General features: G+C 56.0%; 1 protein-coding gene across 2 annotated transcripts; it reads right to left on the bottom strand.

The window, feature by feature from the left end:
- Positions 1-690: 690 nt before the first annotated feature.
- Positions 691-26686, bottom strand: LDLRAP1 (low density lipoprotein receptor adaptor protein 1). 2 transcript variants are annotated; one of them, XM_086365320.1, is made up of 9 exons: positions 26544-26686; positions 15894-16036; positions 15184-15296; positions 13151-13265; positions 7269-7341; positions 6806-6892; positions 6174-6304; positions 4704-4738; positions 691-2695 (listed from the first exon to the last, which is right to left on the bottom strand). In XM_086365320.1, exons 1-9 carry the CDS (start codon positions 26632-26634, stop codon positions 2551-2553), a joined length of 933 nt encoding a protein of 310 aa, XP_086221446.1. In that variant the 5' UTR covers positions 26635-26686; the 3' UTR covers positions 691-2550. The 2 variants fall into 2 exon arrangements, with proteins under 2 accessions (XP_086221446.1, XP_086221451.1); XM_086365325.1 differs by having other exon boundaries at positions 4704-4735.
- Between the last annotated feature and the right edge of the window lie 212 nt (positions 26687-26898).

The raw sequence follows: 26898 nt of genomic DNA, 5'->3' as shown, positions 1-26898 counted from the left end.
GGTCCAAACTGGCTTGTGCTCTGAGATGACCTCTAAGCCATCTATGCCCATCACCAACAATATGGTAACCGTCACTCAAGTCCCACAAAACCCAGAGAGGCAGCAAAGGGTGGTGATGGTTGTACCCTTTTCCCAGATGGGGAAACTGAGGCTCAAGGAAAGAAGTCACGGATCCAGAGTCATAGCCCCAGGCAGCAAGCCAGAGCTAGACCTTGGGTCTCCTAAGTCACCAAAACACACTTTCCACCAACCCCAATCACCCAAGCCACAGTGTCCTGAGTCCACATGGACAAGGTGTCTGGACCGCTTAGTCCCCAGCACTAAGGCCCACGCCTGGTTTGAGTTTAGCACAAAGTCTGCCAAACGAATAAATATCATGGCCTCATTTGAGAGGGCAAGAAAAACGACTGACATCCTTCCCAAGAAAAATATATGTGTGGCCATGTATATTTCAAGGGGTCACAGACCCTGGTTAGGGGCCTTGACCTATACCTTCAGAGACCTCTCCAGGGCTGAGCTCACTACGCTATCCCGAGATGACCTTGCACAGCCCATCGGCCAATGAAAAGAGGCCTGCCGGTTTCATCTGCAGGACCACAGACCACCGTTGCCCACGTCTGGGCCTGTGGTCACCACCGCTCCAACCACCCCAGGGCAGGGTCCGCCAGAGGCCGCTTCGGCCCAGTGCTCTTTGTATTTCAAAAAGAGAACATTTATTACTTTTTTTTTTCCTTTTTAGAATTCCTTTACAGCAACACCAAGTAAAGCACAAACTTATCTGCAGACACACAGGGAGCACACTGACTGCTGTTGGCTGGGGACCAGATGAAGACCCCACTGCGAGTCACACAAACACAGCACGGCCTTTCTCCGGGCTCCTGGACCCTCGTGCCAAGGGCGGCCTGTGTCAGGCCCAATCCCTGATGCCTCATGACACACACACGGGCTGACACCAAGGAGATGTGGGCTGGGTAGCGGGGTGGGGGGTGCGGGAGCTGGGCCAGGGCCACATTCTGATAGACAACCCCATCCACGTCTCACCCAGGCATTTCTGTCTGTGCTCTGATTCCAATGCTTAGATACGCAAAATCTAAAAAAATGGGGTTTCCTAGGCTGGTGTAACTTGCTCCGACTACCACCAGGACTTCAAGCTTGGTAAAGCCAGGCCTGGGAGGCACCTGAGGATGGAGGGTGTGCTGGTGGCTTTGCCGGGAGCCCTGTGGGAGAGGGGAGGGGGGTAGACTTTGAAGACAGGCGGCTGCTGGCACCGACCTGGGGTTGGAGCGTCAGGAAGGAACTTCGTGATGCTTACGAAGTTTGGTTTTGTTTCACCCTCTGAATTAGCAGACTTCAAACACTTCCATTTTCACGGAAATCAACAGAAAGACAGTTAGCAGGGCACACAGGCTCATGCCAGTTCTGTGTGTAAAGGCACCAGATGGTTTGTTATGAAACACATTTTGGTCAGAAAATAGCTAGGGCTTTCTGGTTCCTGGGAGGACAACAAAGCTAGAGGAAAAAAAAAAAAGGAGGTGCGAGTTGTGAGAGGTGGGGGTGAGAAGGCAGCTTTGGCACCAGATCTGGGATCTACTCTTGACTCTTACTTCTTCCACACATGTGGTCTCAAGTTTCCTCATCTGAAACTTGCGACCAAGGAGTCGCAGAACAAATCTAGGTGTTAGGTCTTGCGTGTCATCTCAGGAAGTATGGGGAGGTGGGGCTCAGACCCAGCAGCAGCACACGGAGGGGGAAGGGCAGGGTGGGGGCGGCCACACAGATGACCCCACTGTCGCAGGCAGACTCTAGGAGTCCGTGAGCAGCCAGTTACACTGGTTCCCAGCACTGGTGGGGACCCTCCACGGGGACTTTGGGCCCCTTCTCTTGGAAGAAGGGCAGAAAGAAAGCTCTACACAACACAGCACCATCGAGGAGCGGGGCCCGCACCTGTGGTAACTGCTCTAAAGTGCCTGCCACGTGCTGTCTTTGGTCAGGGGTTGCCCCTGTCTCTCTGAGCGCCCCCGGGGCCAAGAGCTCAAGCCCCAGCCTGCTGGGGCCTGCTGGGAAGGCGAGCGGGACGAAGCGTCTTCTCCCGAGGCTGCGGGGTCCTCCCATGCTCAAAGGGTGGCAGAAACGAAGGACCCAGCTCCTTTCAGTAAGGAGCAGGGGCGCCTTCAGGGAAATCTGGGCCTTCAGAGAGAAGGGACGAGAAATGCTTTGGTCACCATCCTGACACCCACAGCGAGCAGCGCTCACACAAGAGAGGGCGGGAAGCTGGTTATCACACTGTGCTCGTGCCTGATGCCAAACCGGCTTCTGGAACCAGGAGTCACTGAATAAATATTCAAGGCATCTTTTAGTTCTTAGAGAAAGAATGGGGTTAAAAAAAAAAAGATCTCCTTCCCTCTGCTTGACTGGCTGCAGCTTTGATCTTCAGGCTGACAGCGCTGCCGACTGGAGAAGGGTGGCCGGTGGGGGGAGCGGTCCAGCAGCTGGCCCCCATCCCAAACGTGGGGAGCTTTGGTTCGTCACGTGTCCCGCCAGCCCCAGGCCTCAGAAGTTGAAGAGGTCGTCCGGCTCGGCGCCACCGCTGTCAGGCTTGTCCCAGTCGACAGGCGAGAGGCACTGGGCGTAATGAATGTCCTGTGCCGTCAGTCCAGTGTCCAGGACCTGAGGGTTCGTCCGAGACTGGGCCAGCCTGCAAGGCAGAGCTGTGTAAGCTGGGGGCCCAGGCAAAGGACTGGTGGGGGCCCGAGGAGACAGTCCAATACCAGGGTCAGAAGCGAGAAAGCATGGGTGGGCAAACGGCAGGACTCGGGGACAAAGAAGAAAGACCCAGGATTTCCCTGGTGGTCCAGGGGTTAGAATTCACCTGGGTACACAGGTCTGACCCCTAGTCAGGGAACTAAGATCCCACACGTGGGCAACTGAGCCCACGTGCCTCAACTACTGAGCCCATGCCCGGCAACGAAAGAAGTCACTACAGTGAGAAGCCTGCACACCACGACTAGAGAAAGAGCTCCTGCAGCAACGAAGACCCACCGCGCCAAAAATGATAAATACAATTATTTTTTTAGAGAAAAGAAAGAAAGCCCCAGATGCCGGGAGAGGTGGAACCTCTCACCAGAGTCTACCCCTGAGGGTCAAGTTGCTCAGGAAACTGTGGGGCAGGCAGTGGCATTCCCACCACAGAGAGGCCAGGGCACCCACGGCTCCATCAGGAAGTGCCCAGGAAAGAGAAGAAAGGGCAGCTGTGCCAGGGCAGAGAGGGGCGTGCGTGAGAGGGGGCCTGTGGCAACCATGGAAGACCACTGGCTCTAACTATGTGTAACACAGCGCCGTTCACAAAGTATATTCAAAAAGGGGCACAATTAAATGTCAAAAAAATCCGGAGAGTTAATTACAGCCCACATCCTTAAAAGAATGTGAGGCAGTCGATGAATGAGGTGTTTACAAGGAGTTTTTAATAGCCTGGAGGAATGCTCCCGATATATACCAGCGTAGAGTGAAAAATCAGGATCCCCAAATACAAATATCATGAGCTGATCAAGGCAAAAAAAAAAAAAAATGCATATGTATAGGATCAGCATGAGTTAAGCCCCAAAGTCTGGGCTGTGGGATTATGGGATGGTGTTATTTCCTGTTTAATGCTTTGCTGATTTTCAAAGTTGTTAATTAAGGGCATATGACACTTCAGTAATCTGGAAAAAGCAAATGAAAGATTTCCTTCAAACAGGAGGGTTGCAGTCAGCCAGGGAAGCAGGAGAGATGGCCACAAGAATAATGAAGGGGCCACACCTGCCGCTCCCCACCCCCACCAGTGCTGGGCCGAGCTTCCCACTGGCTCTGGCAGGAAGGTGATGGGGAACGGGGAGACGGCTGTAGGGGGCTGCTGGGGTCCCAAGGGAGAAAGGAAGGCCTGACTTGGGACCCTGAGCTGCCCAGGCCTCTCCTCAGCCCACCTTCATGGTGGTGTGTCCCCGAGCTGAAGGTAGCCATGGACCGAGATGAATCCTGGTAAAAAGGGGAAATGCACCAGCCTCCGGCTAGACCACCTATCTCCTGATGGGCTTCATTCCCACCTCAAGTCAACGCTGCTGCTGCTGCTACTGCTAAGTCACTTCAGTCGTGTCCGACTCTGTGCGACCCCATAGACGGCAGCCCACCAGGCTCCCCCATCCCTGGGATTCTCCAGGCAAGAACACTGGAGTGGGTTGTCATTTCCTTCTCCAATGCATGAAAGTGAAAAGTGAAAGTGAAGTCGCTCAGTCGTGTCCGACTCTTAGCGACCCCATGGTCTGCAGTGGATTTAATTTAACATTGCCTTCTCCCTGCCTGCCCCTTTCCATAGAGGCAAAACCTTGGGAGCAGAGAAAACCTGCACCAAAAGCCCATTTTTGAAGGCCACACCAGGCACAGGAAAAGCAAGCCAACCTGAGCTGCACTGCGCTCAATTCAGCTCAGACTGGGCTCAAGCAGCCATGAGCAAAAATAGCTTCGGATTTCACCAGCAAGGACACTTTAGCAGGCCTGGCTGAGCAGTAAGCTCCCCGCCCCTGGACGTATTCAAGTTGAGATTTTCCCTCTGGAGAAGGTCAGAATTCATGTTCTCAAACACAGCAAAGAGCCCTGGAAGCCAGCTCCCCACCCCACCCCCACAAGCACCAGGCCTCCTTCCCCAGCATCAAGAGCCCAGCTAATGTTACCTTGAAAATGCTTCATCCAGGCCGTCATCCAGCTCCTTGGGGAAAACAAAGCAGGAGATGAGAGCCCTCAGAGCGGGAGCACGTGCCCACAGCCCTGGGAGGCTACGGGGACCGAACACGCAGGAGGACGGGCGGAGTCTGGCGGGGCCCTGGGGGAACGGACACAGGAAGGCCTCCCCCTGGCTATTGCCATCAGCAGCTCAGCACAGGGACCCAAATCTGGGATGGGAGAGAGGGCCCCTGGGTGCCCAGAGGCCCGGGGGTTCAGTTCCCAGCTCTGCCACAACTCGGCGACACCTTAGTGAGGCAAGTCACCGCTGCTCTTTGAGACTCAGCTTTTCCTTCTATAAAATGAGGAGATTGGACTGAATGATCTCTGCGGCTTTCCGGATCCGAGAGGGAGAGAGTGGCGGGAAGGTTTTCTTGCTTTTACCCACTTTCGAAAGCTGAGCCAGGATTCTAAGCTCATGAGGGATAGCTGGTGGCAGGAATCCCACAGCCTAGGTGGGAAAAAAAAAAAAACAAAACAAAACTGGGCAAGACTCCCTCCGCAGCCTCCTGAGGGACAGGCAGGTGGCAAGGCTGGCTCCCGGACCAGTTCACGGTGCCCGCTCAGGGGACTCTGGGTGGCCCCCAACAGGCAGTGGGATTTGGCAGTTATTCAAGTCCCTCGACGGTCCACATTTTTAAAAATTAAAGGGATGTTACAAGTAAAGTAACACGTCCTTCTGCAGTGGATCCTGGACCAGAGAAAGGACACTGGAGGGACAAGTGGAGAAAAGGGAATCAAAGCTGGTAGCTTACATAACAGTGCTGTGTCAATGTTAATGATTTTGATCTTTGTAATGCGGTTATGTAAGATGTTAACAATTGGGGAATCTATATGAAGGGGAACAGGAATTCTGTGTACTGTTTTTGTAATACTTCATGTCTGAAATTATCAATAAATGAATTAAAAATTTTTTTATTAAAAAAAAAATCAGGTTCCTCGGGAAAATTCTTCAGGCAGAGGTCATGATCATCACTGAGGAAGTGAAAGAGCTGAGACAGAAAGGTCAGGGGCTTGCCCTGGGTCACAGAGCCAGTCAAGGGCCAGGCTGCCTGCCTGAGTCTCAGGCTCCTCACTCAGATGGCCGAGGGGGAGGGGGCGTCAGGAGAGGACGGCCCACAGTGAGAACAAGGGGGCCTTTGGCTGGTCCTGCAGTGGGCAGAGCTGGATGCTCGGGCGAAGAGGCCAGGCATTGTGAGGAGACAGTGCTGCTGGGAGCCAAGCCTGTTGGCGACACAGCCCTAGGTTCAGAGGGACATTGTTCATCTCCTACCCGGTGCCTGGGTGCTGCTAGGGTCAGGACCTTCTAGAGGCCTGCAAGAAGTGGGTGTCAGGGCCTGCCCAGGAGCTGCCGTAGAACCGAGGACCAGGCCGAGGCTCGCTGGATCTGTGGGGGATCCCCAGGCCCCATGACCACTCACCCAGACAACACTGCTGCTGTTTAAGGCTTGAGGCCGCGGTGGCTCGTCCGCTTTGGTGGTGTTGGCGCTGACCGTGGACAGCGGGGCCTTGGCCGTCTCTTCAAAGTCCAGCAGGTTCCCAGTGACGACCACTATGAGAGGTCAGGTACATCAGGGGGAGGGGAGGCTCCTGTCCTCAGCCCAGCCTCTGGGCCCCACCCTGGTGTCTCCTGGGCTGGTCTGGTCCTGACTCCCTCCTAGGGCATGGCCTTTCCAGGCCCATCACCCAGACCACCGAGACCCACCCTGGAACCTCCTGAAGCAGCTGCACAGCAGCCCACGGGGTGGGAAGCTCTGTCCCACTCGTGATTCAGGCTGGAACCCATGTTCACAACAGGCATTGAGGTTCTGTAAAGTGTGGAGGGAGAGACGCATACCCAGATCTCTGTATCTGCAGACGTCTGGACATGCACCTCAGCAAGTCACTTTTTCCCTTTACCTACATTTGCTAATTTATCTATAATTATTATTAGTTTAACAAAAAAATAAAAATTAGAACCTAGGAGTTGACCCTGGCCCAGGAGGGAGGTGGCCAGGGTAGGGGGGCGGTGCTCTGGATGAAGGGCAGGCCCCTTCCCCAGTTCAAGACTCACGGCTCTTCAACGAAGGGGCGCTGTCTCGGGGGCTCCCGCCCAGGACATCTGCTCCCTCTTGGTTGGCTTTCTCCCTCTTCTCCTTCTCTGTGGGACCAAGCACAGCGTGTTGGGAGTCCCTGAGCCCGGCACTCCAGCCCTAGCCACCTCTGGGCAGGGGCAGGCTGTGGCCCATCTCAGGGGAGCCAGGTGTCATGTCTCCAGAAGGGAGGAAAGAAACTCGGCATATTTCATTTACTCAAGAACCCTGGGGGAGGGAGACAGCTGTTCCCAATTCTTCAGATGGAGAAACTGAGGCTCGGAGGTGCAGGGACTTGGCCAAAGCCACAAACCACGTACGTGATGAAGATGAAGTTGACTCCAGAGCCTTTTACCATATGCCCTGCCCCTACTGCTCAACTGGTCTTCTTCAACACCCCCACCCCCCCCCCACCCACTTGCTACATCCACAAACAAGACTCACCTTCCTTGGATACCTGCCACAACTCAAAGGCAACTTTGAAGGCTTGGGCTACTGTGAGGGTGACAGCCTGGGCCTAAAAAACAGGAAGTGGAGTCGGGGGAGGGGTACAGTGTTAGGCAGGTAATAGCAAGTCTCCACTGGAGGCCCTGGGACTCCAGGCCAGGCCCACCCTGGCTCTGGAATGTCTGATGGGTGGAGGTGGAACCCCAGCCCCTCCCCATCACCAAAGCAGCCTGTAAGGAAAGGGGCCACACCTTCCCCAGGCAGCTGAGGCCCCATCATCACTACCTGGAGCCCAGCCAAGGTTCCCACCGGTACTTCAACCCCTCACCTTGGCAATGGCTATTCACCGCCATGTTTTTTCCTTCCCCCTTGAGTTTCCCTAAATGCAATTAATTAACCGTGAGGCTTACTTACTCCAAGAAATCCTCCCTAATGACCTGAGGACTTCACATAGTTACTTACCCCTTAGAATTACAGAACAGAAAAGCCAGAGTTGGGAAAGGGCTCCCGCCACTGCCTGAATGAGCCACAGGTTAGACTCTGGTCAGGACTATGGCGGGACAAAGGGGCTTGCAACTGAATGCCAGAAAGGCTCTTTATTTCCTGGCAGGATAGTGAAAGTGAAGTCGTTCAGTTGTGTCCAACTCTTTGCGACCCCATGGACTGTAGCCTACCACACTTCTCTGTCCGTGGGATTTTCCAGGCAAGAGTACTGGAATGGGTTGCCATTTCCTTCCCCAGAGGATCTTCCCAATCCAGGGATCGAACCTGGGTCTCCTGCACTGTAGGCAGACGCTTTACCATCTGCACCAGGGAAGTCATTTCCTGGCAGGAGCAAGATGTCAATAAGGGCCCGCGGCAGAAGACTAAAACCATCCAGTGCCATCACCTACTTATAAAGAAAGGCCACACGTTGGCCCTCAACCCCTGGAGGATTCCCATCCACCCCTTTAAGCCCAACTGAAATGTCGTCACCTCTTAGGTCATGCCATGCTACGCCAGGCCACGCCACATGACATCAGGCACTGGGCCCCCACAGCCTTGCCCCCTCTCTCTAGTGGCATCATACGAAAGTAGTAGCAGTTTGCGTGCCTGCCTGCCAAGTCGCTTCAGTCGTGTCTGACTCTTTGCGACCCTACAGCCTGCCAGGCTCCTCTGTCCATGGGGATTCTCCAGGGAAGAATACTGGAGTGGGTTGCCATGCCCTCCTCCAGGGGATCTTCCTGACCCAGAGACTGAACCTGTGTCTCCTGCATTGCAGGCAGATTCTTTACCGCTGAGACACCAGCAAAGCCCATGCTTGCCTGCCTATGTCACCCCAACTGGGTGCTCCCTAAAGGCAAGCATCAACTCTGAACACCCCTGATCTCCAGAGCCCTCCAGGGGTGCTTAGGATGCTGGCTGGATTGCATTTGCCTGGGGACAGGTCTCTGAGGCCTCACACTCCAGCCAGGACCGACCCTCAGCCCACTTTCATCTCAGCTCCTTCCTCTCTGATTTCAGCTCAGGGTTAACCAGCTCGACTTCTGGGAGTGAAAGTCCTAGAACTTGCAGCTGTAGCCGGAAGCAACATGCAGCTTCCTCTGCAGGCCCGGCCTGGGGAAGAAAGTGCCAGACTCTTTCAAGTACACAACAAGTTCAGGCCTAACCAGTCTCAGCCCCACTCCCTTCCCCTCAGCCAGACAACTCAATTTAATTGAGAAATGAATCTGTGGCTACTGCCTTTAAAACTCTTCTTTAAAATTTAAAATCCCTAAACAAGCTGACTGATCCCTGCCAATTAAACTTCACGAAGTATAAAATCTCATTTGAATGTCTCCGTCATTTACATTTTTGATAGAAGTACGGGTGCTTTATGGCAAAACTTAAATATGGTAATTAAGTATGAAACTCTTCACAGCTGTTTACAATTTAAGCTGTCACGTCTGAATCAAGTTTAATAGACCCAGTTACCATTGAGAATTGCCCATGAACTAAAAATATGGGCTAATTACCAGCCAGAGTCAGATCACTATACACCCAAGCAAGGGCTGGTCACCCAGTGTGGCAGCGAGATGGGAACGCCATTATTTTTGCCTTCAGGAAATCTGGGGACACAGGCCTGATGCTGTTTTTGCATAAATCTGCCTGCTCATTTGCATACATCCCCGCCCTTTCGCCCTGAAGTCCTGAGCTGCAAGTTAAACCAAATATAACTCAAGATTCAGATGCCTGCAGGTGGCTGCAAGCCCAGGCTGGACAGCGACTGGGAGGGGGGACAGGCCCCATTTTCCTGGGCGACTGCAGGAATCTGGGCACCAGCATGAGATGGAAGGACTGTTCACGTCTGCCCACAGAAAAGCCTTCCCTGATTCCACATGCCAGGTGTCCGCCCCTCCTGAATGCCTCTGGCTTGTGGGTCTGTCTTATTACCTGACCTAGTACTACCTGCCCAGTTTTTCATGTCCCTGTCTTGTTCCGGATAACCAGGCGGTCAGCTTCTCACAGGGAACCGTCGGGCTTAGGGCTGCAGACCTGGGCCAGGACTGCGGAATCCAGGATCCCAGCTGGGTACTCAAACCAAATGGGGCGGGGTGCCTGCACAGCCCTGCTGCCCAGAAGCATTAACTGCTGCACCAAAGGATTACCTGGGGGATGCCACTGTCCTGAGAGGGAGAGGAGCCCTGCCCGCCTGAGCACAGGTAGGATTAGGGGGTCTACCTGTACTGCGACCCTGGGCTCCCCACTGACGCTGCGATGGCACCTTCACGTCCGAGCCTGGAGGCTGAGGTGCAGGCTGAGGGCTCCCAGGTGGGCAGATAAAAACGTCTCTTTGTAGAGAATCTTATCCTGGCCACGAGCAAGAGGAGCCTCCGGGGAAGAGAGGCCTGGTGGTTGTGCCGCCCATGTTGAGCTGAACTGGTGGGCGACCCAGAAAGGGACCCCTTTGCCCCTCCATCTGGGTGGGTCTTGGCTTCTTGCTGATTCAGGCAGCCCAGCGAGGAAGGGTGGGGATGTGGAGACTCTGGGCTGCTGGCCAAAAGGACTGAGGGCTGCGTCAACATCCAAATTCAAGGTTCCCCTGAGGTGCCACCCACCCAGGCTCCAGCGGCATCTGAGTCCCCCCACCAAAATGTATCACTCAAGTTTGCACCTCGTGCCTCTGCACGTGCTGATGACTCCTGGGCTGGAGTGACCCACCCTCTCACCACCCTGTCCCCTTTTTCTTGGCCTGGGAAACTCCTCCCACTTATTACTCATCCCTCACAGCCCAATTCAAAATGTCTCCTTCTCCGAGAAGTCTTCATGACCTCCAGCATGACAGTGACCACCACCCGAGAACCAAGCTCCCTGTGTGCCAGTAACTGATTCCTGGCTCTCCTCTCTGTGGCCTCCCTCCCCTGGGTCCCCAGGGCCTGGCACAGAGCTTTGCCCAGGACAGGGAGCAGCATGCGTCTGTGGAGGGACCTGCCGGCAGCAGGGATGCAGAAACCGGGGCACCCATTTCACCTTCTGCCTCCTCCTCGTCAGCCACATCCTCTCTGCCCTGAGAGTCTCGGGATCTCCAACGCGACCAGACCACGAGGCCATAACACACTGGAAGTCCGGCCTTGGCTGAGGCCTTGAGAGCCACAAGGGCACCGCCCGCGTGTCAGATGGTCTATTTACACTGCCCTGGGCTGGGCTGTCTCTCCGAGGGGCCTGCCGGAATCGGAGAGGCCAGGTGGGAAAGGCTGGAGAAGGACAAGCCGAGACCCAGCCGCTCCTGATGCAGATGAGAATGGGCCGAGAAAAGCGAAGAGCCTGGGGGCTGGGCGTCCAGCAGGAGCCGGCCCTCTGCCGCTGGCTCTGCTGTCAGCACCGAGCAGTGGCCGGCTGTTTTCCCCAGTAAACCTGACCTCTCAGCCTGGGGCAGACTGGCTTCATTCAAGCTCGTCTAAAGTCCTCTGGCCCCAGGCCAGGCTCCCGTAGTCCCTGGGCCAGCATTCGCTCTCTTTCACCCCCGACCTCCCCACCTCAGAGGAAGTCCCTGCATGCTGGGAGCCCCTGCTCTGCAGCAATGGCCGAGGGCCAGCTGCCCCTGCCCAGCGCCTGCTCTGCTCAGTGCGGAGGAAGAGACAAACAATGGGGACACAATAAGCTTGTTCTGTGGGGAACAAGGCTGTCATGGGAGAAGCCACTGCAGCTCAGGGACCCAGGGCATCACGAGGCCCAGGTGAGCGGCTGGTGACACTGAGTCTGCAGCGAAGAAACTCGGTGCACAAGGAGACTGGGACCTGAGCGAGCGATCCAGGAGGCCATGGGGGCGGCCCCGCATCCCGCCACCGGCCACGCAGCCCAGGGGAGGGCAGGGCCTCATCCGCAGCCGCAGGCTGGGATCAGGCCCCCGGCCTGGCTTCCCCGACAGTGCTCCTTCCACAGGACCTGAGGAAGGCTGAACCGCACCCCTCCTTCCACAAAAGGGAAAGTCGCTCAGTCGCGTCCGACTCATTGCGTGCCCATGGACTACACAGTCCATGGGATCCTCCAGGCCAGAATACTGGAGTGGGTAGCTGTTCCCTTCTCCAGGGGATCTTCCCAACCCAGGGGTCAAACCCAGGTCTCCCACATTGTAGGTGGATTCTTTATCAGCTGAGTTACAAGCGAAGCCCGCCTGCCCACCCCTCCCCAGCCCAGATGTCCACAATCTAATCCTAGAACCTGTGAACCTTACATGCCAAGAGGAACTTGGCAGGTGTGATTAAGTTAAAGACTCTGAGGTGGGGATTATCCTGGATTACCCAGCAGGCCCAATCACAAAAGGCCTTGAGAGCGAGGCAGGAGGGCGAAAGTCAGAACAGCAAAGTGGCTACAGAAGCAGAGAGGGAGACTGGGCGGCACGCCACTCCTGGCCCTGAGGGGCGGCAGAAAGCCTGTGGGCCACTTCAATGTCGGAACGTCCTGGATGTGTCCCTGATGACGGGGGGAGCTGAACAGATCCTGTCTCCTTGGCTTTAAGCATCCTAGGATACAGGAACTGGGGCTCTGGGCTTCGGACACAAAGATCAACCGAGGACAATACTAAATCAATAAATATCAGGAACCTCCTTACAGGGTGGATGCTCAGACCTCGGGGGCCTCAGAAACAAAAACTTCAATGCCAAAGGCTGACTCACTCCAGTGGCTTGCCACGAAGTTCAAGACAAAAGCCCAGAGACCACCGAGGTCCCACCCGCCCGAGCCAGATGTGATCAGGGTGGCCTGGAAATGGGTAAGGGGCTCCAGGCTCCTTAGTCACACAGGGAGGGAAGAAACGTGGGTTTAGACCCTCCCTCTGCCTGGCTGGCTATGTTATCTCGAGCAAGACAGCCAACCTCTGTGAGGCTGTTTCCTCATTAAAAATAAAAACAACAGTTACAGCACCCATCGCGCAGAGTTGTTCTGAGGAGCAAACGAGATGATACCTTAGAGATGACCGTTGAAACAAGCAGAGTAGGTACCAACATAGGGCCATTTCTCTCGCTGCTCTGGCCACAGCCAGTGAGGGCCTATGGGGGCCCTTACCTCTGCCTTTCACCCTGGGCCCCTCTGATCGCCAGTCTCCAAACACTAATTTCTGTAAGGCCCTGCATCCCCAGACCATACCAGGGACAGACCACCTCTCCTAGACTTCAAATCCATCAAATCATATGACAGAGCAGAAGGGGCCCCAGGTACTCACTGGGACAGCTGCGGGCAGTCCACCCTGCCGGGTGACCTGCAGCCCTGCATGGGTGCCCTCAGCTCTCAGCTGAGCAACCACTTGAGGTTCCCAGGGATTTCAGACTTTTAACTGATACCCCCTTTGGGTCCTGCCTCCCCTGCATCAGGGCCCCCAAGCTGAGGCTCCCACTGCCCGAGCCCAGCCTCCCCCAACTGACCATCTTCCGCTTGGTGCAGAGGAAGGCGTGGCACTCGAGGTTCTCGTTGTGCTGGCTCTGCGCGATGTAGGCAAACACTTTGTCGTGCATCTTGTCTGCCGTGCAGTAGGAGATTCTGAAAGGCAAGGGGGAAGTGTCACCAGCCTCTGGGACAGGGGCCTGACCACATCCAGGACGCCCCTTAGAGCGTATCCCCTGAGGTCCAGACAGCCTGCCATCCCATTCCACCAGGGCAGGACTCTGGGCCTGGTGTCCTGGGCCAGCTGTGGTGGGACAGGTGAGGGGAGGGAACCCAGGCTCGGCAGGAAGGAGTGATGGAAAAGACTGGAGGAAACCCACATCCCCAAACAATGGTAGCTGAACCCTTACTGCACACCAGGCAGCTTTCTAGACGGCATCTCACTGAATTCTCAGAACTGCCCTCTGAGATGGGTTCTAGTACCACCCCCACTTTTCTGGTGAGAAAACTAAGGCTAACAGACCACCAAGCTAGTGGGCCGGGGGCCATAGCCACTGCCATGCTGCCTCACGGAAGTTTGTGCTGACCGGCTGGAAGCGGGAGAAGGATGCCCTTCACCTGAAGGCTCCCCAACTGCCCTCCCTCTGATCACAGGTCAGAGGAGTCCCAGGCCCATCGCTCCCAGGATGACCGAGACTGATAACCGAGCTCCTGGGGCTCAGGCCAGGGGAAAAGGAGCTGGGAGCAAGATGGGGGCCTACGAGGCAGCTCCCCCCACCTGAAACACCCCCTCACCCCATTTGATCCCTCTGTGCGGCCTCTAGTCATCCTGGGAATCCCTGTCGGGAGAGGAGCTGTGGGCCCAGAGGTGGGACAGGAGCTCTGCAGACTCCCTGACTCACGTGGCCCCAGCTTCAATCACAGGCATCTACAAAGGGATCAATCAGGACCATTTAAAACCCCCAAGTGGGCAGAGGGAGGGGGCGCCAGGTTCCCAGCTGCCTCTTCTCCAACTCTGGGGAGCCGGTCTCCTTAATGCCCTGGGTCTTTGGTATCAATCAAATAGATCCTGCTATTCTTCACGCCTCAGCAAGGAGAGGCTTTCCCAGGTAACCCCAGGCAGGCCTCTCCTTCTCTGGCCTCTTGGGAAACACTTCTGTCTCGTTCCTCCCTTCCATCTCCTCCTCAACTAGAAGCTCCCTGAAGGCAGGCTGGGTCTTATCCCCTCACCTGGCACAGACCTCAGCAGAGCAGGTAAACGCTGGGTGAAGGAGGCAGGCAGAATTAGGAAGGGAAGAGGAAGACACAAGCTAGAAACTCTACAACGACCCCATAGCTTACATCCATCCCTCCACACACCCCAACCCCAACCCCAGGCTGGTCTGTGCTCTAGCTGGCTGAGCCACTGCTTGGAGATGAAGCAAGAGGGTGTAGCGACGCGAGGCCTGACACAACTCTGCCCTCGGTGTCCTGGGCTCAACTCGGTCATGACCTCACCATGAGGGCAATTCCCTCCCTGGGCCTCAGCTACCCAGGTGGAAAATGGACCTGAGTTGTCTGTCTCTTCCAGCTCTAAAGTCCTACAACTGACCAGCTGAGAGAGAGGTGGGGATGGCCTGAGGCTCCAAGGGCCGGGCCTGTCGCCCTGTGACCAGCCCCCACCCACTACCGAAATTGTCTACGCTCTGGCCTCAGATGCGCCGGAGGCCTCCCTGGACGCCTGGCCAGATGTCCAGAGCTGAGCTGCTGTAATCCCAGTGAAAAAGGCAGTGACAGGGCTGCTGTCTGCTCCAAGCCTGACTCAGCAGCACAAGGGGGGAGGCGCGGGGTGTCCCAGGGTGGCTGCAACCAGTGACGGCAGCAGCGGCCATGCAGCCAGGCGCTCGCTGTGAGCCAGGCGCTCGGCGCTTCACAGCAGCCCCTGGGGTGGGATCTGTTTCCACCCCGACAGATGCAGATGAGGAAACTGAAGCCCCAGGGTCGCGCAGACAGGCAGTGGTAGAGCCGGGCTCAGACAAAGCACTCCACCCACCACCCTGAGGGGCAGAGGGAAGCCGGGCGACGCTCAGCGTACCTGTAAATGGACACGTTCTCAATGAGCTGGTTGGTGATGTTGTCCGTCAGGATGATCCCCCGGGGCGACACCTTAAGAGTCACCTTCTGCAGCTTCTTCCCGCTGGCCTTGGCCTTGGGGCAGACATGGGTCAGAGGAGCCTTACCTGCCCGCACTTGGGACCCACCCTCGTGGGTGGCTCCCCACCATTCTGAGCCCCTGATGCGAGGCCCTCGGAAGGCCTCAGTTCGGGTGACTGGCAGAGACGCGATGGGGAAGATAATTCGGTCAACACCCTCTTCTGATAAAAACAGAGACACGGGTCGCTCACGAAGTACCTGCCGTCTGCCAAGCACGGCACCTCGAGTCATCCTCACAGGTGGCAGGGTTTCGCCTCGGGAGGAAACAGACTCAGAGAGGTTAAGGCACTGGCCCGAGGACACACAGCCAGGTGTGTCAGACTCTAAGGACTGAATGGGCTATTAGAGTCCAGCAGGGTGGGGACTCCACACTCCACCCGCTATACCTGCCGGGGTCTGAGCTGAGGGGGGCCTAGACCACCAGGAGAGGCGGATTCTGAGGGCACGTGCTCACTCGAGAGCTGGGGAGGCGATCAGTCCTAGAGGGCTACCCTGTCTCTCAGGTCATAAGGCAGGCGGTGGGTGCCACCCGCCCCCGCAGGAGCTAGCCCCCCACCTGGAGCTCCCACAACCCGCCCTGACTGGGCTCACCGTGGCTACGATCCTCTTGACGGCAGCAGCTGACAGCTCCTCACCCTTGGGCTGCTCCACCAGCGTCATGCCCAGGTACTTGAGACTGAAGAGCATACCCTCGAGCAGTGTCTCCCGCGTGTCTGTCCAGTTTTCAGGCAGCTCTGGGCAGAGGAGGACAGGCCCTCAGACCCTGATGGATAAGGCCAGCATCTGCAGCCCCCATCTCCTAGGAAGACCCAGCAAGGGACACTGGGGTCCCCCTATCTATCATTTTTATCTTTAATGAAGGGCTAACGTTTTCTAGCATATCCCAGGCACCGTGGTAGGAAGCTTTACATAAAATCTTCTCATTAACCCTCATGAGAACCTGTGAGGCAGACACTTTTGTCATACCCATTTAGAGACAAAGACACTGAGACCCAGGGAGGCGAAATCCCATGACCAAGACCACACAGCCAGCAAGTACAACAGCCCAGAATCAAACTCTTATTTTCAAGCCCAAACTCTTGATTTCAGTGTTAATATTTTCTGAGGGCAAACCATGCCGCTTTCTTATTGAATCTTCAGTGCAATCTGGTGAGATGGATATTATTCCCACTTTACAGATTAGGAAACTGAGGCTATGAAAGATGAAGTTGGCAGACAAAGGCCAATGAGTAAAGGATTGGAGTCAGAATTCAAGATTAGGTGATTTCCATGGCCCCAGCCTGGCCTGTTTTCCTCTCTCTGCATAGCCGCAGACCCCCAGGAAGTAGGGAGGAGGGGAGACCAGGAAAGAGACAGCAGTCCAAGGAGAGCAGGGGTGAGGTAAGGCTTAGTGGGGAAACAGGGAGGTGACTGCTCAAAAGACATGACATGAAGGTCATCTGACTCCAGAAGACTGGGGTTCAAATCCCAGCTCTGCTTCCTTCCACCTGCATGGCCTTGGGGAAGGCCTCTCTCCTCTTTGAGACTAATAATGCCTGGGCTGCAGCAACAGCACACAGCAGCACCCAGGGGAAGGACCCTGTGCAAGCTCTGACCATGACTGAAGGAAGGAAGGTTGGAAAGAGGCGAGGAGCCTGGCTCACGGGGTAATGAAACAGACAAGGAAGGAGAGCTGGAAAGAGGCCCTGTTTGGCCCCACCCACATGAGAGGCCCTGAACAAGAGAGGGACAAGAGGAGAAGTGTGGTGTTCGCTGGGGTACGGGTCATACAGGAACTCACAGGAGCTCCTAGTCCCCGCTCTGCAGAGACCCAGGTGAACAGGAATCTGGTGCATGCAAGCTGGCATGCCCGAGTGAAGGAACGACCCAGACAACCCCAAGGATGCTTTCAGGCCTGAGATGCCCCCAACGCCATCCTCAGCTCTGGACCCTGGCCTTTAAGCCTCTACCCTGAAAGAAGGCCAGGCCCCACTGAGAAGACTCCCAAAGGGATCCCGTCCTCTGTCCATCAACCAGGAGTCTATTTCATTTGATCCTCCAAAGAGAATCAGAAAGTCCCTGAGGTGCTCCAGTCCTGGTTTGGTGATGAGAACTCAGAAAATGGGCCTTCCCCTCAAAGAAACCAAGAACATTACCACCCCCAGTGCAAAACAGCACTCTAACACTCATGACTACCTTACAAGCTAGCATTCTCTCATTCCCATCTCACAGATGAGGAAACTCAGGCTCAAAGAACAAGGAATTGGTCCAATCAGTTGTCTAAGTCACACTTAAAGCCCAAGTTCCTAACCACTAGGTGATACTATCTTACCACGAGGCAAACTACCCTTCCTTTAGCAAAATGTCAGGGAGAAGTTCCTACAGCCAGAGGTATTTCCCTCCACAGTGCTTAATTCCTGAGGCTTCCTCTCTGTAGGAATCTGCCCAGACCACCACTTTCAACCTGAGACCCCTCTGAGCAAGGATGGCAAACCAGGTACGGCCAGGCCTGTCGCCTGTGTCCTTGGCAGACATTGCTAATCCACTGCAGCTCTATTCCCTCTGAATTAAAAGCTTTGAACTGTTTCTCAGTACAAGGCTGCAGGCAGGTAATCCCAGTCCCTCAGGCATGGCCTTGTTCATCTCTTCATCCACCCCTGCTACTGCTAAGTCACTTCAGTCGTGGCAACCCCATAGATGGCAGCCCACCAGGCTCCCCCGTCCCTGGGATTCTCCAGGCAAGAACACTGGAGTGGGTTGCCATTTCCTTCTCCAATGCATAAGTGAAAAGTGAAAGTGAAGTCGCTCAGTCGTGTCCGACCCTCAGCGACCCCACAGACTGCAGCCCACCAGGCTCCTCGATCCATGGGATTTTCCAGGCAAGAGTACTGGAGTGGGTGCCATTGTCATCCACCCCTGCCCCTCGGCAAACATCCTCGCATTTTCACGTCTCCACTCTCATTTCCGCCGGCTCTGCCCTTTCCTGGCCCCTCTCCAAAGCCACTTCCGCTCCCTCCATTCCAAGGGCCAGAGCCTGCCAAGGTCACGGACGACCTCTTTGTTGTCAAGATATTCCCCAGTTCCCCCTGACCTCTGAAATGCTTGGCATTTTTCTGCAATCCTCCTACTCTGGCCTGACCCGTCCCTTCTTCTGTGGGCTCCTGGAAGAGGGCCCTGGTAGACTGGTGGCCACTCACCAAGCCTCAGAGACCCTCACCCCAACCCCCTTACTTAACAGATGACAAAACGGAGGCCCAGAGAACGATGGGACTTGTGCAAGGTCACACAGCAAGTCAGAGGGACCCCAGCTCCCAATCCACTACAGGTAACGCCCACAAGCACTGTTGGGAGTTACAGGCTGCCCAGCCTCCTCTCCTCCTATACGTGCGTGCACACATACACACACAGACACACACGCAGGCGCGCGTACACACAACAGAGGTTCCAATCATGCAGAGCTTCCCTCATGATGTAACACTTACTTTCCCACTTCTGTGTCTTTGCTCACAAGTAGCTCCCTCTACCAGAAATGCCCCTCCCTTTGCTAGACCAAGGAGCTTCCCTAGTGGCTCAGAGGGTAAAGCGTCTGCCTGCAATCAAGGCAGACCTGGGTTCAAACCCTGGGTCAGGAAGATCCTCTGGAGAAGGAAATGGCAACCCACTCCAGTACCTTTGCCTGGAAAATCCCATGGATGGAGGAGCCCGGTAGGCTACAGTCCGTGGGGTCACAAAGAGTCCGACACGACTGAGCGATTTCACTTTCCCTTTCACTTTTGATAAACCGAACCCCCTCCATCCAGTCTCCTCCAGAAAGCCTTACTTTGACAGGGTATATCCTAGTGGTTAAGAGCAAGGGCCTTAATCCTAGAATCCACTGAGCTTGAGTATGTCAATTAACTTTCCCTGAGCCTCAGCTGTCTCTTCTACTAAAATGGTGGTGGTTTAGTTGCCAAGTCGTGTCTGACTCTTGCAACCCCGTGGACTATAGCCCGCTAGGCTCCTCTGCCCATGGGATTCTCCAGGCAAGAATACTGGAGTGGGTTGCCCTTCTCTTCTCCAGGGGATCTTCCTAACCCAGGAAACGAACCCAGGTCTCCTCACCACAGGCAGATTCTTTACCAACTGAGCCACCAGGGAAGACCTCTATACAATGGGAGAAGCAAAAGTCTTCAGCTCCCAGGGCTGTTCTGACCCTTTGATGAGATAATAAAATGAGATAATGAGATAATAAAGTGTAATGTGCTTATTAGCACACGGCCCCACCCATGGTTCTGCCTTCTGAGGCCTCTTCTGCCCTGGCAGGGGGCTACTCTGTTCTGGGTATGGATTTCCTCCTCTTCCTCCCGTAGCCATATCCCCACCACCAAGCAGCTGCCTGCTCGTGTGTTCTCTTCAAGGACTTCCGTGCACGTCTGCCTCCTCCACGATCTAGCGGGGAGGAGGTGCACGCCTGCTCAATGACACTGTCGGGCCTCATTCTGCTTCTCCCTGCCCGTCCCCATCACCCTGGCCTCCCAGGCCCAAGAAGGAACTTTCTTCCCCTCCAGTAAACCCTGCCTCCCCTCCTGTACTTCTGGGCATGAATCATCTCTTTGATGAGGTGTCAGCTCTCTCAGGCCCCACGCCCTCCCGGAAGAAAGCAGCACCTGGGAGCACTCAGGAAAGACAGAGGCAAGGCTCGCCACCACAACCGCCCCGCTCACCACCCAGCCACCTCACGCTGGAGGCCACGGGTTCCTTTCCAGGAGGAACCCAAGGCATCAGGAAGTGCTCCCAGAGGCCCCTAGGCAAATACAGGCCTCAGTCCACAGCCCTGTTCCGGTCCTGGTTATTTTTGGCCCTGTAGTGTGTAATAACTGTGCTATTTTAACTTGTGATTTTTACAGATGACCTGCTGTTAGAATTAGCTGGGGACGGATGGACCATATGCCCAGTCTGACTTGTAGCTGCAAACATGGTACTCTTTCCTCACTAAGGGACCCCTGCCCGGGAGTCAGGGCTGGGCAGGGAGCCCCCGTGCCCCTTCCAGCCTGGTTGATGGCTGGAACATCAGGGCTATGGCCAAATCCGTGGGCTAGGAGGGAACCTCCAACCGGGCTCCTGGCCTCCAGTCCCCTCCCGCCTGCTGGGGAGATGGCCTCAGGAGCCACAGAGTGGTATCTCAAGAAGAGGACCCAAGTTCTGCCGTGACCTGGAGTGGGGCTGCTTCTCCAGGCCACAGTCTCCTTATCTGACAAATGGGCTCAGTCCTGCAGGAGTGTCAGCAGAAAAAAGGTTCAGCGTGTGAAACGTGCTAAGCAAATTTCAGAAGTTATTGAGATTATCAAAAGAAAGTAGTCATGATTTTTTTAAAAAGGTGATCGAGTAGTTAAGACTCGGTGCTTTCACTGCAGGGGCCTGGGTTCAATCCCTTGTTGGGGAACGAAGATCCTGTAAGCTGCCAACCCCCTCAAAATAATAACAGCAGCAGTGGGGTTCATGGTCACTCTACCGCCCTGGTCCTTGGCTTCCACATTTTAAAACAGTATCAACAATAGTATCAGTCCCACGGGACTGTGTGGGTGGGAATGTCGTGAGGATGCAATCAGTACACACACGAGCTGGGCTTAGAACCATGCCTGGCAGATCACAAGTGTGAGTGCTGTGTCATTCAGTTCAGTTCAGTTCAGTCACTCAGTCGTGTCTGACTCTTTGTGACCCCATGAACCACAGCATGCCAGGCCTCCCTGTCCATCACCAACTCCCAGAGTTCACCCAAACCCATGTCCATTGAGTCGGTGATGCCATCCAGCCATCTCATCCTCTGCTGTCCCCTTCTCCTCTTGCCCTCAATCCCTCCCAGCATCAGGGTCTTTTCAAATGAATCAGCTCTTTGCATCAGGTGGCCAAAGTACTGGAGTTTCAGCTTCAGCATCAGTCCTTCCAATGAACACCCAGGACTGATCTCCTTTAGAATGAACTGGTTGGGTCACTGAAGTGAAAAAGTGAAGTGAAGTCACTCAGTCGTGTCTGACTCTTTGCAACCCCATAGACTGTAGCCTACCTGGCTCCTCCCTCCATGGGATTCTCCAGGCAAGAGTACTGGAGTGGGTCGCCATTTCCTTCTCCAGGGGATCTTCCCGACAGGGATCGAACCCGGGTCTCCCGCACTCCAGGGGTCAAATGCAAAGGTGTACACAGCCATGTGTGGTACTTTAGAGAAGAGTCAAGGATATATCAGGACTCCCATTGGCAGATGAAGATGCTCAGCAGTGTCTGGGCATGACTCAGAATCCACAATGCTGAGCCTTGACTTTCACAGCTGTGCTTGTGACTCTCTCCTGCAGTCTGCCGAGCCCCTTCCCATGAGCTGGGCCAGGCTCAGGATCACCCAGGAAGAACAGGTAACCTGCCCCGCATGCCGCCTGAAAGGAACATCTGGCTCACTTTCAGTGGGCCGTGGGTGACTGGACTCCATCATGCCACATACCTCTCCCTCAGCCACCAGGCCGTGAGAAGAAATCCCAGCCACCAGTTAAATGTCCCTTGCACATGCTGTTCCCAGATTCCTCCCTCCTTGTATTCATACCTGTGTTCAGTGTCACCTTCTGAGAAGCCTTCCCTGACCCCCTGCACTGACACTCTCATTGCCCCGCCTTTAGCTCCTCGTGCCATGCTAAGTCCCTCAGTCATGACCTACTCATTGTGACCCTATGGACTGTAGCCCGCTGGGCTCCTCTGTCCAAAGGATTCTCCAGACAAGAATACTGGAGTGGGTTGCCCTTTCCTTCTCCAGCGGATCTTCCCAACCCAGGGGTTGAACCCTCATCTCCTACAGTGGAAGGCTGGTTCTTTACCACTAGTGCCACCTGGGAAGCCCAATGTGGGTACCATTTCCACCCAGGCCACCTGACACGCCACTCTCTCTGGCTGCTGGAGGCCTGGATGCCCACTCAGCCTGGGGCAGTAAGAGCTCCGGTCTCCAGCAGCCCTGCAGCCATCAAGAGGAACTGCCCCTCAGGTGAAATGTAACTGCTCTGGAGCTCCCCCTGGGGGAGCCTCTCAGTTGCCTACAATGAAAAGTGGCTTCATGGTGTCCAGTCTTTGGACTTTCTCTTCTTGCTTCTCCTAAGAATACTTCCTGGGATCTCTTCCCAAATAAGTGACTTGTACTCAGACCCGTCTCGGCATCTGCTTCTAGAAGAACCCAAAGACACCGCCTATCATTTCCTCACCTGCTTTATCTTTCCTCTCGGAGTCACCACTACCCACAAGCACACCACCCACTGGTGTGCCAGTCACCCTTCCTACCCCAGAGGGCAGAGATGAACTCACTCACCAGCCTCCCTGATACCTCTATCAGTGCCCGACACACAGTCGGTGCTCAGTATACTGTGGTTTGGGGTTTATTTCTATCTTTCAAAGTTAACATTATAAATAAGTAGGACTAGATCCTCCATCCCACCCCCTACACTACCATGAACCAGCTTTGCTGAAACCTGCACCTCAGATTTCTTTACTTGGTCTCTCTCTCTCTCTCTGAGTTCTCTGACAACCCCTGGAGGAACCTGAGGGTCAGAGGGACTCCTTGTGGAAATAAGGGTATCGAGGGGATGGGGTGAGTCAGCCTTCCAGGCAACTGGAAGAAAGGAAAACCCATGGCCAGGGACTGAAATAGAATATTTATGGTTCCCAAAGAGATGGCATGGGGAGGGGGGGAAGCCATGTGTGGGAGAAGGAGAGAGTCCCCCTTGGAAGTCGGCAGTAACTAGGAGACAGGGGGCGGTGAGGGTCAGGACAAAGAAGCTTGTCTGCTGCTGGCTTTGCTCTGTGACCTCAGGCAAGCCCCACTCCGGGCTTCAGTTTCTATGCAGATAAAACAATGATCACACTAATCCCAGCTGAGGACCTTGAGGGGTGAGGAGCAAGTCACAGCCGGACAGCGGGTATCAGGTCTAACCTTAACTCCACTGGCTTCAGTTTGGTCCCCAAACGCAAGCATAGGGCTCAGACCTTGAGGGCTGGATCCAAGGCCTGGCTGGGACACCACCCCACGTCAGGCTGCCTCAGCACTCCTACCCGAGACACACCCTACTGCCTCCCCCTCTGCTTGTGGCCACCGTTGTCCTCAGGGGCAGCCAGCCCTGCCTCAGACACTCCCGGGGTCAGAGTCCATGAGGCCACACTGATAAGACCCCTGGGCTACGGATTTGGAGCCAGCTCTTGGAAGCTCCATGTTGGAGCCACTGACTCTACTTCCCCAAGCCTCAGCTTCCTTTATCTGAAAAATGAATCTGATAAGAATCCCTGCTCTGACACCTCACAGGAGCAAACACGATAATGGGAGCAAAACCCTACCTAAAAGGTAGGTGACAAAAGCCCAGCCCATTCGCTGGGCTCTTCCCGCCAGGCCACACACGCTTTCAGCCCACCCGCGTCAGACGACAAGACTGGACTGCGTGCTACTGCTACTGACAATTTACACATCAAAAACTGACTTAAGCAGGGACAGGTGGGGATTCACCCCAGCTCATCTGGGTCAGAAGGCTCCAGGACGGCACTCTTGGCTTACTGGGGTCTGCCTAAGAGGAACGGGGCTCTCCTCTCCTTTCCTACGCAGTTGTAGACAGGCTCTGAGCCCCTCCAAACTTGTTCCACCACATTAAGAGTCATGGTGAAGGCCCACATGACAAGTAGGGGAAAGGGGAGTGGGGGAGAAGGAAACCACCAGTTAGGTGCCAGAAGGAAGTGTTATTGTCAACAACCTTCTCAACACCTCTGCCAGAGAGACTTCCCTGGTGGTTCCGTGGTTAAGAATCTATTATACCTTGTGGACTTCCCTGCTGCTGCTAAGTCGCTTCAGTCGTGTCCAACTCTGTGCGACCCCAGAGACGGCAGCCCACCAGGCTCCCCCGTCCCTGGGATTCTCCAGGCAAGAACACTGGAGTGGGTTGCCATTGCCTTCTCCAATGCATGAAAGTGAAAAGTGAAAGTGAAGTCGCCCAGTCGTGTCCGACTCTTAGCGACCCAATGGACTGCAGCCCACCAGGCTCCTCCGGCCATGGGATTTGCCAGGCAAGAGTACTGGAGTGGGTTGCCATTGCCCTCTCCCTGGTGGTGCAGTGGATAGGAATCCGCCTGCCAAGGCAGGAGACACAGGTTCTATCCCCAGTCTAAGGAGATTCCACATGCCGCAGAGCAACTACGCCCATGCACCACGACTGAGCCCACAAGAGCTGCGACTAGTGAAGGCTGTGCTCCGCAACAAGAGCAGCCGCTGCAATGAGAAGCCTGGCCTCCACGAGGAAGAGCAGCCCCTACTTGCCGCAACTGAAGAAAGCCCACTCGCAGCAATGAAGACCCAGCGCAGCCAAAAACAAATACATTTTTAAAAGTAAGCTTAAAAAAAGGGCTTCCCTCGTGGCTCAGATGGTAAAGACTCCCGCATGTGGGGGGGGGGGGGTGGGGAGGGGAAAGGGGGGAGACTAAGTCCGCGCGCCACAACTACTGAGCTGGCACGCTCTGGAGCCCTCAAGCCACAACTAAAAAGAAGGCCGCTGCACTGCAGGGAAAGATGCCACAAAGTCGGTCCCCTGGCAGCAGACCCAAGGCAGCCAAATAAATAAAAGTAATTAAAAAATAAAAACAAACTAACAAACCACATCCCTTGCCAGGTTAGAGTTTTTATCCTGATTTTGCAAATGAGAAAACTGAGGATCAGAAAGGACAAGTGACTTGTCCAAGATCAGAGCAGGCAGGAGAAACTCTTCTGCCACTTAAGGTGGCTACTTCTCCCCTTTCCCCATACTGAGTGGGGGAAGAGGGAGGGGGTGTTCCTAAGTTTCCTTCCCTGTCCTCGCTCCTCCCTTATCCCTAGAGAAAACGACAGGGTTTCCCCATTGGAACAGGCCATCATTCTCAGAAGTTCTGATCAAATCCCACAAATATTTAAAGGAGCTATTTTGGGAGTCCATAAATGTGGGAGATGGGTGCATCCCTGGCCTCCTCCAGTCCTAATGGCCTGACCCCAGCCCCGCCAGCAGGCACCAGCCCATGTTCTCAATGCTAGTCTTTCTTGGTTTAGGAGGCAGGCACCGCTGGAACCGCAGAATGGGGCAAGAGGTGGGGCAGGGCAGACTCCCTAGGCCCAGACACGCTGGCACTCCGGGGCCTCTCCTGAGCCTAGGGAACTCGGGCTCCCCTGGTGGAGCCCTGGAAGGCCAAGACCGAAGCGGGTGGAGTGTACTGAGAGCGGGCTTCCTGGTGCGGGAGAGGCCAGGGTCCCAGGCTGTCGGCAGGGGAGGCGGGAGGGTGCAGCAGTCCTGGCTTTGGCTCTGTATCTCCCAGTAACGCGCTGCGTGACCCCAGGCAAGCCACTCCTCCTGAAAAAGGAGGGACCTGGGCTGGGTTTCTCAGGCCTCGCGGGGGAAGGTGCCAGGTGACTGGTTGGTTCCCTGAGAGTAACTGGAGACAGGGAGAGAAGGGGGGAGCCCGGTGAGGTTCCTCGCAGACTCCCGGACGCCCCTGAGGGAGGCGGCGGCAGAGTCTGCCTTTCGCCCGGGGGCCCAGGGACTTCGGGAGCTCAAGCGGCGAGGTGCGAGAAATAAAAACAGGTTTCCAACACAGCCAGGACGCCGGCCGGGCCACCTGAACCCCGCCAGAGGAGGGATCTAGACGGCGCGGGTGGGAAGCACCTCCTGAGACCCCAGGTTGAGCCCCGCCCCCAACTTCCAGCAGGTACCGGCGAAGCCCGGGCTCGCACCTGCGTCGGTTTCCGGGCGCCCGAGGGAGTTAAAAGACGACTTCGTGGGTTGGACTGGGGGAAGCGGACAAGGTGGGCGCCCGCCGGCCGCCGACCGCGCGCCAGAATGCAGGGGCCGGGGTGGGGGTGTATTCCCAAATCGCCCCCGGCCCCACGTCCCTTCCCCCCAACACCTCCCGGGTACAGACGCCGAGCTCCCGCCTCCCCAGGCTGTCCAAAGAGGGGAGGTGCCAGGGTCGCGCAAGGCGCCTCCTCCGACCTGCAGCCCGCACCTGGGGACCCCGAGCTCCCGTTTCTTCCCCCAGCTCCTGCCCCTCCTCCACAGCCGAAAAGAATGGGGGCGGGAGTGGGGACTTGACCTTCGGAGACCCTCAACCACGCAGGGCCGGGGAAAGTCGCTCCCGGGCCACAGGCAGCGGGGTCAGGCCCTGCCTCTCTCCCCACTCCGGGGCCCCTCAGGAGGCGAGGTCCGTGCGCCGCGACCCCCAGCCCGGGCCCCCGGCGGACGCGCACACACTCACTCCGGTGCCGGCCGCCGCCGCACCCCCAGCTCTGCTTGGCGAGGCTGGGGCTCCGGATCAGAGCCCGCCCGGCAGACTTGAGCGCGTCCATGGCCTCTCCGGGCCGCCGCGCTACCGCCTCCGCCGCAGCCAAAAACTCCGTCAGGGAAAACTTTCCGCCGGGGCCAGGCGGCGCGCGGATTCCGCGCTCCTCCCCTCCCCGCGCGAGCTCCGCGCCGACGTCCGACGGGGCGGGGCGAAGGCCGGCCAGGCCCCGCCCATGGGCCCGCCCCGCCCCCGCCCCCGCCCCGCCACTCCTCTCGCCCCGCCCTGCCTCTGCCCAGCTCCCCAAGGCTGTCTAGACAAAGGGCGCCCC

This window comes from Bos grunniens, chromosome 2 (genome assembly GCF_055505025.1).
Source record: "Bos grunniens cultivar Pamir isolate PY7600 chromosome 2, Bosgru_T2T1.0, whole genome shotgun sequence".
NCBI classification, from domain to species: Eukaryota; Metazoa; Chordata; class Mammalia; order Artiodactyla; family Bovidae; genus Bos; species Bos grunniens.
This window is presented reverse-complemented; position numbering and strand designations above follow the sequence as displayed.